General features: G+C 43.0%; 1 protein-coding gene across 1 annotated transcript; it reads left to right on the top strand.

Moving 5' to 3' along the window:
* The first annotated feature begins 149 nt into the window (after nucleotides 1-149).
* On the top strand, nucleotides 150-15,084 carry STRA8 (stimulated by retinoic acid 8). The gene is made up of 9 exons (XM_054808314.1): nucleotides 150-276; nucleotides 734-931; nucleotides 2,611-2,686; nucleotides 4,162-4,246; nucleotides 4,648-4,800; nucleotides 7,875-8,157; nucleotides 9,436-9,512; nucleotides 11,247-11,358; nucleotides 14,973-15,084. The coding sequence occupies exons 2-9, from the start codon at nucleotides 740-742 to the stop codon at nucleotides 15,045-15,047; spliced, it is 1,053 nt and encodes a 350-aa protein (XP_054664289.1). The 5' UTR covers nucleotides 150-276; nucleotides 734-739; the 3' UTR covers nucleotides 15,048-15,084.
* Nucleotides 15,085-16,443: the final 1,359 nt, after the last annotated feature.

The raw sequence follows: 16,443 nt of genomic DNA, 5'->3' as shown, positions 1-16,443 counted from the left end.
CTGGGCCGGTTCGGGTGGGATCGATCGGTCGATCGATCGATAGATCCCCGCAGGCGTCTGGTCGCGGGCCCCCCGCGGGCTTCACGTTTCGGCTGCAGAAGAAACAGCAGGGGCGGGCGTGCTTACCTCTAGGCCGTACTTGCGGTCGGTAACGAGGTGGGCACCGGTCCAGCTGCCGGGAAGGGCTTCCCCAGGCGGGAGCCTTGGGCTCTGTCAGGCCGGCAAGCTGGCTGCAGCGGGCCCGGCTGTGCGTGGATCTGGCCCTCTCGCACATGTGTATGTCTGGTATCGTTGCCTGCTCCGATGTTACAGTTATTTGGGGAAAAAAAGAAAAAAAATTGCTATGCTATGAAGAGGTCTGTCTTTCAGTAACATCGCGGGGAGCTGAGGAGTCCCATCGCTTTGTGAAGCCGAGCCCTGGATAGCCCATGGAAGTGGGGCATCAGATCATTGCAGGGAAGGGTGCCGGAGGTGGGAGGCTTGACTCGGCTGTGTTTCGTGCCGTGAAGTTTATCATTAGCGGTAGATTAGGTTTTAGTCAGTACTTACAGATGGCATCCCACAGGCAAAGAGGCGGCTTCAAACTCCGTGATTTCCTACAGAAACATGAGCTGGAGTGCTCGTCAGTTACCCTAAACTTTGCCTTGTTTTTTTTCTGCCCACTACACAGGCTGTAAGATTTCTTTTTCTTCACTTATGTATTTATTCAGCATAAATAAATGTTGCATTGCAGCTTTTCATGGAGACAGCTGGAGACTGTAGGAAGTCACATGCCCGAGTGAGTCCCAATCCCCTGACACACCTGCAAGACGTAGAACCCCGTGTGGCAAAGCGGCGCTTGTCCCAGGCACGCCACCGGGCTACGCTGGCAACACTCTTCAGTGGCTTGCGGGAAGCTGTTTTATCCCAGTCAGACAACTCAGCCTCAAAGGTGCGGAGCAGTAACTGTATTTCTCTATGTATCGCTATTATTTTTGTTTAAGTTTAACCAGGTCTGTTAGGATGACCACTGTATCTTTACAGGTGCCAGTGTGTGTGTAATTTCACTGTGTGCAGCTTTCCTGGATCCCTTTTACTTTAAAGCTGCCAGCTCAGCTTGAGCAAATTGTTCACTTTGTAGTCTCTGGGTCATGGGTTTATCATGTGGTTTATCTGCCCTTTTCTTACAGGGGTTTTGCGGCTTCTTTATAGTGTTTTGGAAACAAACCAAGGGATCTTGTGATGAAGTTATCTTGATTTCACAGCATTTTGCTATAAAATCAGAATAGTGAGTTTAGGGACAGAAGAAGTTATGGGAGAGGGAGTAATTCATTTAGCCTTATGAGGTGTACTCTGTCTTCAAGACACTCTGGAAAAATAAGGGAAAAAACAACCACAAATACTGTTTATTAGTGTCTACTACGCTAAGAAACTATTTAATCAAAACAAATTTGTTTATAAAGATGAAATTGACCCAAAATGCTGAAAAAATGGATATTACCATGCTCAAGGCAGAGGAATAAACAGGACTCCTTTTCTCTGTCACCAGTTCATTTAGTTAGATTGCTTACTTTCAGTTTTCCAGTTTGTAAAATGGAGAGGGTAATGACTGTTTAGGACAGGAATTGTCCTTGTAAATGGCTTTGAGGCTCTGAACATGCAAACTACTGCTATCTGGGGCTGGTTCCTGCTGAGCCCCTTACCTCCCATGCAGTTCCAGGTAAGAATTCTGTGTACCATGTTCTGAACAAGATGCAAGTTAAGCTGAAATCACCATGATCTCAGAGGCCAAGACTAAACAGATACTTGTTGTGTCTAGTCTAAGGGGACTGTCTTCACATACCAATTCTTAAAATTGCTTTTTCATAGTATCATGTGCCCCTTGTATGAGTTTTGGGGGCCAAGGAAGATGAATATCTTCAAGAGCCTAAATACACAAGTTCACTCGTTATCCTAGTGCTTCATGTCTGGCTAAAATATCCAGTGCGAAAGCTCTGCAAGGTAGATGATCTGTCTAAGGTGACCATGGATGGTTTCACCAACCATATAAATGCTGAAATATTTTTGAGATGTCTATGTTTAGATGCGTTGGCCATGTGTTCTCAGTTATGCTTGCTATAAATGATGAAGGAATGGTGTGCAGCACTGAAGTTATTCCAGTTTACATCAGTGTAGCTGAGAGTAGAACATGGCAAAGGCTTGCAGCAAAATTCTCATGGGAAATTATTAGTAAATTCTTATGCCTAAAGTTGGTAGACATCCAACAAGGCTTCACAGCATGGTATTTCTGGACATACTCCAAGAAGAGAACGATCCAAACAAGACCAGTTGCTGATGAAAGAAGATGAGAGTTAAGTAGCAAATGTCTATGTGACTGGGTATTATGTGTATGTATTGCATAATATATACCCAAATATTTATATTCTATATTTAAGTTTGCTCTAGTATTAGTTCTTTTCCTTTTTCATATGGATAAGGGTAGCTGGTGAAACAACACAGTTGTTTTCACAGAGACATCGAGATAACTGAAGGTCAAAATGAAGGAAAAGTGAAGAAAACAACCAAGGCATGTTAAAACATTAATCTAGTCAGAGCAGAGAGCAATCAGTTCTGATTTCTTCTTATGTTTAGTATCAGGTTTTGCGTAAGGCTAAGAAATCTATCCAGAAGCTGGAGCAAACCTTGGGTTCTTTGCTGAAGATGAAAGGTACTGTATGCAAGTATTTGCCTTGGACAGAGTGCCCAGACTTGTTTTTTATTTATTTGTTAGAGACAGATAGGTACACAGCTGAGCCCATTAAAGCATTAGAGCCAACTGCGGCTTTACTTGTAGCAATAAGCAAGGGATAGCACAAAAGCCTATCGACTCACGGAGCACTGCACCTCAGAAATCCCCCTCTGACTCTCCGTCGTTCCTACCCCCTCCCCAGCCTATGTGAAGGAAGGAAACAAGTAATTCCTGCTATCCCGTGGCAGCAGGCAGTTCAGGCAGGGTGCCCTCGTCACCCAGTGGCGTGGGGCTGGTGTGGGTCCCCATGCGGAGTGCTTGGGCTCCCACTGAGAGGCTGCAGGAGCACGAGTGCTCCTCCCGGCTGCAGTGACGTGGCGCAGCGTGAGACACAGCTGTCACGAGCACCCAGCGTTGCGAGTCAGCACAGCCAGAGCTTAAACTTCAGAAGAGCAGACTCTGGTGTGAGTTATAGGAGAAGGACAGAGAAACTGTTGAGGATTTCCTAGTGTAGGAAATGGAAGCCTCTAGTTAAGAATTTACTGTGATAGAAATGGATAAGAGAGATGCTGCGGTTTTGTTTTCTTTCAGCTTGGTGGGTCGTCTTCATGCACTCCTCCATTGCCACCTGCAACACTGTGCGTCACGCTGGTCTAGCGTGTGCTGTCAGCAGTTGAGGCAGCTCCTGCTGCGGGGCTTCACGCCCTCGCCAACCTGCCTCCTGTTTACTGATGCTGGCCGCTGCCTCCAGTGGCAGCAAGTGGGACTGGGGCCTGATGGGGTAGAGACTTTGGACATAGTTTTATGTCCCTTTAAGTGTCAAAATTACTGTCAGCTAGAAAAAAAACATTGCTATTCATGCAACTTGCACCTCCAATAATTTGCATCAATTAAAAGTCCCAGTGCTTTAAATGAGCAATCTCCTCTGAACCCATGTCCTTGGAAAACCCATAAAAGTCAGTCATAGGTAGGAGGAATAGTCTGACAGAGCGAAATTGAAGGGATCACAAGCAGTGAGGCTGCTTGAGGACAGTTTGGAGGTAAACTTCCCCTTGTGTTTACTTGCATATATGTACAATTCTTACTGGTTGTGACTCAGAGGTTGGTTTTCAGGTGTTTTTACATGCAATTTGCTCATTATGTGGCAATCACAAAATATTGTATTGACTGATGCTTCCCTGGACTTTGATTTGCTGGCTGTTTTCACCATCAGTTCTGTCAGACCTTAGGAAGAAAGCATTGATTCTAAGTTCCTCAATGATCATAAGCTCCCAATCTTGCTAGTTACATTGTAGGAGAGGCAGAGGTGTCTCCTTTCACATCATTTTTGCCTAATGAAAAGCTCTGGTTCATGAAGGACCAGTTGTTGAAATCATTCTGTTTGATTGGGGCTGAGGGTGAGAGGGAAGCCAAAAGTGCCACTGATGTGACAGTAACCTTTCTGCTGACAACAGAGTCCTTCAGCCTGGAGGATGGGAACCCGTCCAGCTTGGAGGAAGTTAGGGAGGAATATGTCAAGAGACACTTCAGCAATCACAGGTAAGGGCTTATACCAATCAAGGAAAGGTGATAATACTTTGTACTTGCTTCCATTCCAGCATCTCTGAACCTTTTTATCATTGTTACTGAACTTCCAAGCAGAGACCTTTCATCATGACGAAAAGATGAAGAGATTTCACCTGAACGCCTGTAATCCCATACAGTGCATGAACACTCTAAGCATGTTGTTGGTCTCATTTCCAGTCAGTGCTTGTATTTCCTTTCCCTTCTGTGTAGCTCATCTCCACCAAGGACTTCTCATTCACCTGCAAAGCAAAAGGAGGAAGAGAAAGCTGGCTTGGGAGGAATGGCCCTGGACTCTGTAGTGACCATGACAAAGGCCTTATTAATCCAGTTAAGAAGTTGTTCATGTGGCTTTTTTTCCTGTGTGTTCTTTCCAGCACTGTATTAGCCTCAGAAGCTGTGAGTGAGAGTGACTCTACTGTCTGGTATTTGATTGAAGAATGTGAAAAACAAACAATGGATGAGGATGGGAAGCCAGAATTTATCCAGTCTCCAGACACTTCATCCCCAGATCTGGTGGAATTTGAACGGTAGGTGCACCCCACGTTGCCTTCAAATTTTTAATTTGTTTGCATTAACACCGTGCATCCAGTCGCTGCCGTTCTTGTTGCCCTGTTGGAGCCTGCATCTGCCTTGCAGAAGCCTTCTGCCAGCAACTTTGGCCCTGCTGGTGATGAAGCTGAGCACCTCCCAAGTCCGTTACCTGTGACTTGCATGTGAATCAACTCCCAGCATCACAGCAGCCCCCAGCACTCGAGGCCTTGGAAAATCCCTGAGGATTTTCCACACATCCTCAAGAAAGAGGAAAAAAAAAATTTTCAAGTGTGTCAGTCCCTGTGTGGCCATGCTTTCCCGCTGTCCAGATGGCTTGCAGAGTAAGATGTGACATGCCTGCTAACAGTAGTGGTTTAACAAGCAAGCTCAGGTGGAATAGGAGGTTATTCATCTAGAATGATTTATGCAGGTGTGTGTGCCTGTGTGTTTGTGGTATCACTACAACTATCAAGTTGTATCCCTGCACTGTGGCTGGATCTTAGGAATGTAGGAATTGCTGCACCAGATGAAATTCTCAGCTATATGTATTCTGGGGGGGGTGCAGGAACCAGAGGTAGGCAGATACTTTCCCCCACAGTGATGTTCATCCTGCCTCTAATGGCATTGTTATGAGGAGCTTGAGTGCTTCCAGAAACAGACCCTTACCTGCTGGCAGCTTGGAGTACTTTTTTTTTGTGGGATCAGAGCAGGGTAAGGCTGGATGTGACAAGGGAAGATCATATAGTCCTCAGCCTGCAGGCTGAAGAATAGTGGTGGTCTGGAAGGTATCAGAAGGCTTTCCTCAATAATGTGTGCAACACAGAGGGGAGGAGAGGAACATAAATACTTATATATGGTGTGTGTGAGTCTGTAACTGCCTTTAGGATGAGATCCTAAGTGCCTGATGCAGGACTTAAAAATCAAAAGCCATTGTTCTCATGTCCATGTATTTTAACTGGGGTTGTAATGGTAAAATTACTGTTTTTTTCCAAAGTTATTGATATCTTAAGACTAAGTACATTATTCATCACATTCTTCCACTTGCTGTCAGACAACACTAGGAGGTACTTAGAGGTCACGGATGCTTTTCCAAAAGGATGAATGACCATTTAATTGAGATTTGAGAAACAGATGGATGTCTAATCTATCCTGTACCATCAAGCAGTTAATTTCACCCTAACCATTCCAGAGTTAAGAATATTTAGTGCAGGAGAATCCACAGCTGCAGCTGGATCTTCTTCCACAGCGTCACTGCCATAAACAAAAACATCCACAGTTCATTATTCTCTTGCTTTGAACTGGTGGCTTATAAAATTCCCTTGGATTATTGAGTTTTTCATCAAAATGAGACTGCAGCTGTGCCAGCAGATGGCACCAGCCTCCTGCTACTGTTCTGCTTTTGCTCCTGTGATTATCGGAGGTGGCTGGAGTAAGGTATCATTTACAAGACCTTGAAATGTGCTGAATCAAGATTTTCTGGGAGAAGTAAGCTCTATTTCATTAAAGACTGCACGACAGAGCTGTAAACACCTGACTTTCCCCTTCTTCACTGACAAGGTAGACCAGGGCCTGTACTCTGTGTGTGGACTGTGGCACTTACCCTACAGTCTTACGGCAGACTGCGGTTGGTTCGTAGCTAATTCTTCTCAAAAATTTATCTTTTATTACAAGCTTAAAATAATACAGACTCTTCAGCAAAGAAAATAACAGCCTTTTGGTGATCAACTAATCACATTATTTGGGCAGCATCAGAAATGCTTTGAGCTTCAACAGACTGGGGTTTTTTCCTATGTCCAGCAGCAGGAGCTACAATGGTAAGACTACACAGCACTCTGTCCAGTGCAAAACATGGTTGTCTCCTTCCAGCTGGCAAGGATATAGTCGAGTCATGGTTCAAGCTTAATTTCTTTAGCAAAGCAGTCTAATCACGATTCATATTCTTCTGTTTGAGAAACTCTAGATCCTTTGGACCTGGACATCCAGAATCCTTAGTGAGTGCAATACGTTACATGAGAACACTTATTCCCCTTCTAGTGTTTTGTCTCCAGCAATAGTGGAAAACACTCTAGAGGATGGAAACTGGAGTTTAAACATGTTTATGCTTGTGTGCAGATTTATTTTAAGATTTTCAGTGTTGGTTTGCTGGAACAAATATTAAATAAAAAAAAAAAGACTGAACTCTTTTGAGTTATTTTCTCATGCAATACTGTTCAGTTAATCAGGAAATGTGCTCATTTGGGACATCTTACAAGGAATCATTTTGAGCCCAAACTTAGTAACAATGACTGCTGTTTATAGTAGTCTTGGTTTGTACTCCTTTGATCTTATTATTTTCATCTGAGAAGCTCTAAGCATTTAATAAACGTAAAGTAACCTTCAGTGCTGCTTTCCAAAGGAGGCATTATTATCCCTGGTTCACTGTGCCACACAGTGGTAACAGAAGAAGCAGGCTTATTCTGAGATTTGGTCACCAGGTTGAAATTACAACACTTATGTTCAATTGCCAGTTTCACTACAGACTGCATAGAAGTCAGTCACAGGGATGTGTTTCCTCAGATATGAAATGGAGAAAATTGAACACCCTTGATTATTTAAGTCAAAGCATCCAAGCCTGGGATAGTCTTTTTCTATCTGTATATATAGTACCTAATAGGTCAGGATATGACCTCAGCCAAGGCTCTTATGTGTAGTGCAATGCCAGTAAAAGTAAAAAAGTGACTTACAGTGTAAAAGCCTCAGGATACAAAGGCAAGTAACTCAAAATAAATTAAATGCCAGAATGAGGTTTGCCTGTGCAACAAGTACAGCCTACAGCACCTGGAGCTTCTGTTTTGAGGCAGTCCTGCTGAGGCTGTGGCTGGAACCTGCCTTTTGCAGATGAAATCTTGGCAGAACAGAGTTGCTAAAATCTTCAAACAGTGTTGGGCAGCCTTTAGTAATTATATGAAGTCTTAGAGGGGGGAAAGTCAGTGAAGTAGCTATGAATCAGAGCTACTCCCCTGCTGTTTTACACTAGATGGCTGCCTCATAGCCTACTCTTAACGAGATGCTCCCTTTCCTTTCATTACAGATACCTGTATTTTTATAAGCACACAGTGGACCTGCTGATAGAGCATGGAATTGTTTGCACTGAGGAGGTGCCTCTTCCTGAGGTCTCCACAGCTATTTCCCACCTCTGGCAAGAGCTTTCTGAAGAAAGGAGAGACAGCATCTTGCAGTACTGTGGCCAGAGAGATTTCCTCACAGATCCTAAGGCTGCTTGCCAAGAGCCTGCGTGTACTGAAGGTAGCGTGAGGGACAGCCGAGGTAACAGTGAGGAAGCCAGTGGTTCCTCAGTCTCCACACCAGAGGAAGTAAGTACTCAGTAACACACATCATCTGTCTCTGAAACTCCAAGCCTTCAGTTGCTAATTGGCTCTGCAGCTTTTAATTGGAAACATACAGTAGCTGTAATTAAGCTTTCCCAAGACCACTTGAATGTGTAAGTGGAGACAGTAAGCAATCTTTGAGTAAATGTCTGCACCAAATTCTCTCTTGTTAAGGTACACTGCAAGCTATAGAAGTGCAGTGGTAGTAATCCTGCTAGTCTCCACTGACCTGTAGAGTTTCTGTGCTAAGTAACAGTTAAATTTGCTCTAACTTGCTCCAGGGGGAGGGAGCAAGAACAAGAATTATACAGTTATTGTGCTCTGCAAACTCTCCAAAGAGCACAGATGAGCTAAATCCAGAAGGAATATCCAGTTTGCCAAGGCCTACTGTGTTTTTTATTGGGTGATTTTTTTTCATCAAAGAACTTGGTAGCAAAGAGAAAGTATTTGTAGACTAGTTCCAGTAGTACAGGGCTAATGACTGCCTATGCCATGCACCTCTGCAGAGCCAAGAAGTCAGTGACTGAGCAGACCAGGGCATTTGTTAAAAAGAGATGAAATAACAGCCAACTCATTGTAAACTGTTCCTGGAGCACTGATTACTTAAGCAACTAGCTGCTCAAAGACGTGTGTAATTTTATTAGCTGCAAGGGAGGGACAGGTGTTCACCTTTAGCACATAAGTAATTGCATTGACAAGTTCTTTTTGAATCTCAGGACACAATTCATATTACTGACCTCCTTAGGAAATGTCCTGGGGATGTTGCATGTACAGTACTTTCTGGCACAGAAAATGCCTGAACTGCATTATGGCAGAGTGAACTAATGAGCTTATCGGTCTGTCACAGGGAGCATCTAAACTCCTTTGTAAGCCAGGTTGCACGCTGGAATCAGATTTAGGGGTACTGGCTGGTACAGCTGAGATCTCAAGCCATAAGCAGCAGCAGCCCACACTCAAGTCTGTAAAGCACTGCCGCAAATCATGTTTTTTACTGATTTTTTGGGAGACATAATGTTAAGTCTGATTCGTAGATGTTGAAGCACAGGCCTAAGGGAATGGACTAACCTTGTGTTCCTAGTCATGAAAGACAGTTATTATTTCTGTCTCCACAAAACCCTCTTGGTTTACTCTAGCCGTAAACATACCTGTTAAACTGAAAGAAAGAATATCATGCTTTTAAAGACTTCATTATGAAAAATAATGCCCTAGGTAAAACTTTTAGGTGGCTGGATGTGTTGATATCTGAAGTGTTTTCTCTGATAGGTAATGTTTGAAGATGCATTTGATGTTGCTGCTGGTTTCCTTGACAGAAGTGAGACTCAGGGAATGTCTAGCCAGAGGTAAATTACAAACTCACTCTTTTTGCTAGACAGAGTAAGTTAATAGCCCACTGTCAATACTCCATGGCAAGTTTCCTGTGCAGTAGGGCAACAGCCTAGCTTCCTTTATTGTGTCTAATTTTTAGTAAATGGTTAGAATAGCAGCCTCCAGCATTGTGCTTACAATAATACTGTCTCTCTTAAGGTGCAAAAGTGAAATGATTAATAGGCATTTATGGCAGAATCAGTAAGAATCACTTATTAAGAGCACTCCATCACTTCGAGGTAACTGAGGCGCTTCTGATTTTCTTCACCACTCTGCATGGCTTTCCATCTTTTCAAATTACAATATTTGTAATATTTTTCTTCTCTCTGTCACTTATCAGGTCTATGAGGACCATAAGGCATTCCCTGGATAAGTGAGCTAATCATAAACTGTACTCTCCTTTAATGAGACAAAAATGATCATTTTTTAACATTGTCTCCCCTACCTTTTTTTAAGTACCCTAATTCAATCATAAGGAGGTGATCAAGCTAAAGTGTGGTTGACCTAACAGTAACATCAGAGAAACACAAGACCTGTTAAATAATAACATCTCTTGCCTCTGCAAGTCAGATGAATTACCTAAAAGAGAACATGTCAGATACAAAGCTGTCACTGCCTTTGATTTTTTTTTCTCTGTAGACCAAAGAAAGAAGAGGGTTGCTTTCCTCAAGAGGAAAATCACATTATGACTCATCTTTTATGCATTCTTGCTACTTAGTCTTTGTTAGGATTGTTTCTCTTTGCAAATAGTGTTCTTCATTTATTTTTAATCCCATTTTCTACTTATTTTTCCATATTTAGAGAGTTCTTTAGTGTGAATCTCTTTCTCTGTCTCACCACCATTCCACCTTGCACTTTAGTGTGAATCTCTTTCTCTGTCTCACCACCATTCCACCTTGCACTTCCAGAACAGAATGAATGGAAATAAAGTTGTTTTGGCTGTTGATCAGAATATACTTGAATACATAATAAAGCTTAACAAATATGTATCCATTAAATAACATTTATTAGGTCACAATTGCTGTTTGCTTTTAAAATAAGATTAAATATTCCTTAATATTGCAATGTGTTGTCATCATCTCTGCCATCTGTTTTAAGTCTCAAATTAGATTAGTATTTCAGCAGTCAACATTTATCCTGTTCCCTTCCTGCCCTATCACTCTGTGCTTTGTAAAATCCCAGGGAGAATACAGAGGTGAGGTCCAGAATGAGTATCTTAGGTTTTTGCCAAAAAGTTACCTGTTACCTGAGTACAAATCAGCCAGTGATAGCTAATATGTCATTTCATGACCACGTTACTGCATTCACTCAAAAATTTTACAAAAGAAGTCAAAGCTGTTCCTCTGAACAACCCTACCAAAATACTAAATAACCATGTTTGCTCTCTGTTATAATGGCTATATACTGTTCCCCAAAACAGTGTTACTGTAACTGTAATGCATTAGTGGATCTGTTTGTTGTGATACTGGATTCTTGTATTGCTGTTCTCTGTTCTTACATATATTCCTTGCATTTGTTAGACAGTATCTCGTCAATACATCCACATCCGCTCCTCCCTGCCTTGCTTGGCTATTGCCTTTAATATCAGAATCATCTTGAAAACAATTTGAATCTTTTTAATTGATAAATAATATGTGGAGGAGACAAAGTAAGTAGGAGAAGACATGAGGGAACAGGAAATTAAACATAGTATCTGGTTCCATTTTCAGTTCAGCATTTGCAAGCTGCACTTCTGAAAATCCAGAGGATCACCACAGACTCTATCTGCAGATCACTAACTTCCTAAAAAGGCTCTTCTTTGCTAATACACAGTTTTGCCAGGTAAGCTTTGCCAAAGGATTCCTTATAGAAGGAGCAATGTATTTCAGTCATTGTCAGAAAGGGATTTCTGTTTTCTGTCCTTCCGATCATCTTGTCGAGAATCATTACAGATAAGAACTTAGAGTTCATCACTTCAGATGTGCCATTCCAAAAGGTCAGTAGTATTGCCTTTGTAAGAGGCAAAGTGTGAAGGTTTATTGTTGCTTAGAATATTATTCAAAATAGCAAATGACACGAGGAATTATTTTTTTTATATTGTTTGCATGAAAGTTCTTTGTGGAAAAGCTTGAGTGATCTCCTCTGAGCAGGCGAAGCTCACTTCACCGTTCGCCATTAACCCCCCAGCTGCTTCATTCTGAGCTCAGTAGGACCACCTTCTGCTTGTCTGGGTGCCAGGTTCCCTACCCCGAGTCCTCTGCTGGCAGGCCTTAGGAGTACCTTATTGTCTTCTTGAAAGAGCTGATAAGAGGCAGTGCAGCAGCTGTTTAACCTCAGCCTACTGTTGCAGGTTCGCTGAGCCAGAAGTCATTGTGTTTGCAGTGTTCTTCCTCCCTTTCTTGCCCTCCTGCCAAGGAGGTGGCTCAGCTTGCATGTAGATGGAGGACCAAAAGGGAGATATCCCTCAGCCAGAGCATGCTTGTTTGGGCTCAGAGTCAATTGTACCTCTGCACTAGCCACTGTTTTGTTATTTTCTACCACCTAGCTTCCACTCAGTCTCTGTAACTTGAGCAGATGCTCCTTTGAAGGAAATAGAGTGTTTGTGATGAGGGGTAAATGGGACAGAAAACAAAGCAGAAACTAGTGTTGCATCACTATCTATCACATAGTGACTGCTGCGTGCCATTTCATTCCTCACATCTCAGGGAGACAGTAGCACTAGAGGAAGTGCAGAGAATGACAGCAGGCACAGCGAAAGGCATTAAACAGGTGCTACTAGAGTAGGACTCTTCCGCAAAGAAGACTGAGGGGTGCTGTGAGAGAATTTCGATCCTAAATGGTGTGGTTTGGTACACATAATGATTATTTGTTTTGTCTAACACCAGAAGAACTAGAAAGCACTCAATGAAATGAACAAACAACATATTAAAAAATACTTGCACATGCAAATTACCAGATTTAACTCCCGGGGCATCAATCCATTGACAATTACTAAATCTGAAGGTCCAGATACAATTTGCAGCTCAGAAGGTCATAGAATCATAGAATGGTTTGGGCTGGAAGGGACCTCAAAGATCATCTAGTTCCAGCCCCCCCTGCCTGGTCCACTAGACCAGGTTGCCCAAAGCCCCATCCAGCCTGGCCTTGAACACTTCCAGGGATGTGCCATCCACAACTTCTCTGGACAACTTGTTTCAGTGCCTCACCACCCTCATAGTAAAGAATTTTTTCCTAATATCTAATCTAAACCTGCTCTCCTTCAGTTTAAAGCCATTACCCCTTGTCCTATCACTACATGCCCTTGTAAACAGTCCCTTGGGAAGAAAAAAAAAAAGTCTCTCACAGAAGGTCCTCAGAGCACAGTTTGCCATAATGTGGGAGCATATGTTATGGAGCAGAGCATACTGCATGCACAATTCTTGCACTTTTTGTCTAAACATCCACTCCTGGCTGTTGTCAGAGACCAGGCACTGATCTACACAGCCCTTTGGTCTATGAATAACTATATGTTCTTCGTTAGAACAGAGCTGTGTTTGTGTAAATGACCGTGAACTGAGCACACCTAGAAAAGAAAGAAAAGCTTTAGGCAAGATACGATATTTTCTGGTTTTAAATTTCTTTCGTGAATGTCATGCCTGGCAGCATTAGGTAGGTCATCCCATTTTGTCTTTCTGCTTGGTGCTGCATTGGTATATGTGAGCCCAAGTCCATCTCACAGCTCCCAGATGAGGCAGTGTCTCTTTAAAGCCTTAAAGAGGGACATTTGAAATAGGACGAGGAGAATGGGAATGATGGGAAGACAGGCAGCAAAAGAAGCTGAAGTAGTGCAAATTGGCAGTTGACTGAGCTCTGTGGATCCAAAAGGATATAAAAGGCTGCACACACTTCATTTATGCAGGAACTTTGAGTTGTCTGCGATAAGATAATAAAAAGGGAGTTTGAGCAGAAATCACCCAGGCTAGAGAGTACTGATAAATGTGGTTACAATGTGTTCTGGTTTAGATAACTGCAGTACAGCACATCTAGAGAGTCTTGCCAAGAGGCCCAAAAAAAAAAACAAAACACCCCTGACTGACAAGAATTTTTTTGTTTTGAGAGCAGAAATTCAGCTCCGTCTCAAAGCAAACAGATTGAGGCTGTTGTGGAAGTGGTTGCAGAGTGGGGCTAGGAGATGTTCCAGCTAGCTTGAAACACACCAACTCAGGCAGCAGCAGTGAGCTCAGTATAGGCTACACAGCTTACCCCAGAAATTGGGCTACTGAGAGCATCAGAGACTCCTGCAGTTAACAGGGGAAGGAGCCCTTCCTGCCTACCTTATGGGTGTCACTGAACTCCTGTAGATCATTCCCCTTTCCACTAGCCCAGGAGTTTGGGCAGTGCTGGGATAAACTATCCCAAGGATAAAGGGATGTCCTGGTGCACTGTGCACACACCTTGTAGAAGATACAGAGGTGTTCTGTAGCAGGTACAGTACCATGGCGAGGCATGCAATGTGCACCCAACTGAGCCGCTGCCAAGGGCATGTGCCCTGCTGGTATAAAATGCTTGAGAAAGGCTCATGCAAGAGGAGGGAGGAAGTCATTTGGACAAGGAAAGGGAGGGAGGGCTCTTAAAAGGACAGTGACCCAAAAATGAGAACAGGAGCATGGAAGCTTCATGGTAGAGAAATATTTCTGAGCATGAGATTAGTTAAGCAATCTTGTAATTTTTCAAGAGTTGTTGTCTTAAGGTCACATCATAAGAGATGCTTAGCAGCAAAGGCAGTAAAGAATTAATTTAGATTGAGGTCCAAAGGTTTTACAATATCTAAGTGAAAGTCAGTGGCATTTTTTCTAAATAGCACTGAGCACTTTTGCATCTTCAAAAGCATGCTTTCTTTTAAAATTATGGTTTTTAGATGAGTCAACAAGCAAGTGAGATTTAGTGCTCCTTAAGCTATATATTTTTTAAACAGCACCTATTTTTAAAAGCAGTCTTGCCCTAAAGAGCCTTGCATCAATGTAGAAGGCAGACTAGATGGCCTGCAGGCACAAACGCTTTCATCTCCTAGCCTTTGATTTCTGAAGAGCCACTTATTCTCTATAAGTTGGCGAAAGAGAAGACCATTCCCTTCTGTTGCTAAAAGAGCAGCAAAGCCTGAAGTCAGTAGAAGTTAAGGGCTCTTCAGAGCCTGCTATGTGACCTGCTTGCTACCAGAGTCAGTAAAACCTGTCTAAATGATGTAAATAGACACAGGGTGGAGCCCTCTGATTTTAGGAAGAAATTGTTTGAAAATTTGAGCCATTCTTCATCAGGCATCTCAGGCACTTGACAAGTGCTGGCTGCTGATTCAGAGAGGAGAGTGAGCTCATGGCACATTAGCTGACACATGCCAGCACTTGACCAACTAACTGTATATTTGAAATACAATCAACTCCTGTAGTTTTAACCCTGCTTGGCTTTGTGGGGGCTTTCAGGAAGAAGATCTTCAGTTTGACTATGAGACTGTGATGCTGAGGTGCACCGAGACCTTCGATGATGAAGATTTCTAAACAGTATCTCTGTTTGCTAACATTTTGCCAATCGTTGCCGGCTATACCAGGCATGTGAAGAGACTGCATCTCTTTCAGTGAAGCACCTTTCTGAGCAGAGTGTGGAGACACTATGTTAAACTGGTTCGTTACCGTTGGCTTCCCATTACCCTCATCAGTGCTTCTTGATATATCAGTTGAGTAATTTATATCTTTAAAAGTTCCAGGTTTTAGATATTTATAAAATTTTAAGAAATACTCTTGTAAATTGCTTTTTAATGTTTAACCTCACATCACAAGTAAACTGAGGCATAATCTTGCCTAGCATAAGCTGTGGAAGAGCTGCAGAGACATCACCCCTATAGGATGCAGGTCGCAAACTACAACCTGCAAAAATCACAAAGTGCCCTGCACCCTGGCAGTGATTACTTTTCCAGTGCAATTTTTCATCTTGGGCTGGTAAGAAAAGAGGGATTTCCTCACAGAGAGTGAGATGAGGCTCTTCCATCTCTTCAGGTGGACAGCAGCAGTGGCCACCCACTCCCAAATCACCCAGAGAAGTGCAGGCACAATAATACATTTTGGATTATTTACTTTCGCAAAGTGTGTAAAGCTGAGTGATCATCTCTGTGCTCTTCTGCCACATCTCATTCTTTGATGAGTAGTACTGCCTAGATAGTGTCTTGGAATAAAAAAATGCTGTGAAGATGAATAAAATCCTTCACATCTCAGAGCTATCATTAAAGGCCCTCTGCAGACTTGGACAAATTGTGTTCTGACAGTGATTATCCTGAGGTCATGCTAAGAGCCATCACAAACAGAAAGGCTAAAACTTTTATTTTAAAATCTAAAGCTGGTATGGCCAGGTATCCATGTCTTCAGCAGCCAGGCTTTTAGGCTGAATCGGAGAGGGCTGGCCTGTGGCCCAACACTGCCTTGGTGCATAAGAGCATGGTAAATGCAGCTGTACTCGAGGAAAGATACGTGGAGCCTAATACTGAAATATGAGGGGAGAATTGTTCCTCCAGAGCACCTTCTGTCCCTGCGGTTGAGGCTATGGTAGCACTCCCAAGTGGGTGTTTGCAAGGCTGCTGTGTTTGGAACTGAGGGTGGGGTTCCTAACTGCAGATCCTGTTTGGGATTGAGAGCCCCTCTGAATTATCCAGGGTGTAGCCTTGCCTTTCCCTGGCCTTTCTAGTGTGCTTCACGTGTACCACTATCATTGCTTTGAGGCTATAAGCAATGCTGGCTCTCCCTCTTGCTCCTCCTCCCCCTCTCATTCCAAAATGCCAAGCATGTGCATCCCTGGGCAGTCTGGGTCTTGGGATGTGCTGGTTGAAATAGATGTACAGGCTTTGCAGGGGATCCAAGGTCAATTCTGTCCTTCCTTTAGATCGTACAAGAAATATATGTATAT

The sequence above is a fragment of the Grus americana genome, chromosome 1, assembly GCF_028858705.1.
Source record: "Grus americana isolate bGruAme1 chromosome 1, bGruAme1.mat, whole genome shotgun sequence".
Taxonomy (NCBI): Eukaryota; Metazoa; Chordata; class Aves; order Gruiformes; family Gruidae; genus Grus; species Grus americana.
Note: the sequence above shows the minus strand (reverse complement) of the source record. Positions and strands in the feature narration are given on the sequence as shown.

Excerpts from the sequence above, each read along its gene's own strand:
- STRA8 (XM_054808314.1), top strand. The coding sequence starts at position 740 with ATGGAGACAGCTGGAGACTGTAGGAAGTCACATGCCCGAGTGAGTCCC. Across the intron at positions 2,687-4,161 it reads TTCTTTGCTGAAGATGAAAG|AGTCCTTCAGCCTGGAGGAT; the intron begins GTACTGTATGCA and ends TGCTGACAACAG. Across the intron at positions 4,801-7,874 it reads GATCTGGTGGAATTTGAACG|ATACCTGTATTTTTATAAGC; the intron begins GTAGGTGCACCC and ends CTTTCATTACAG.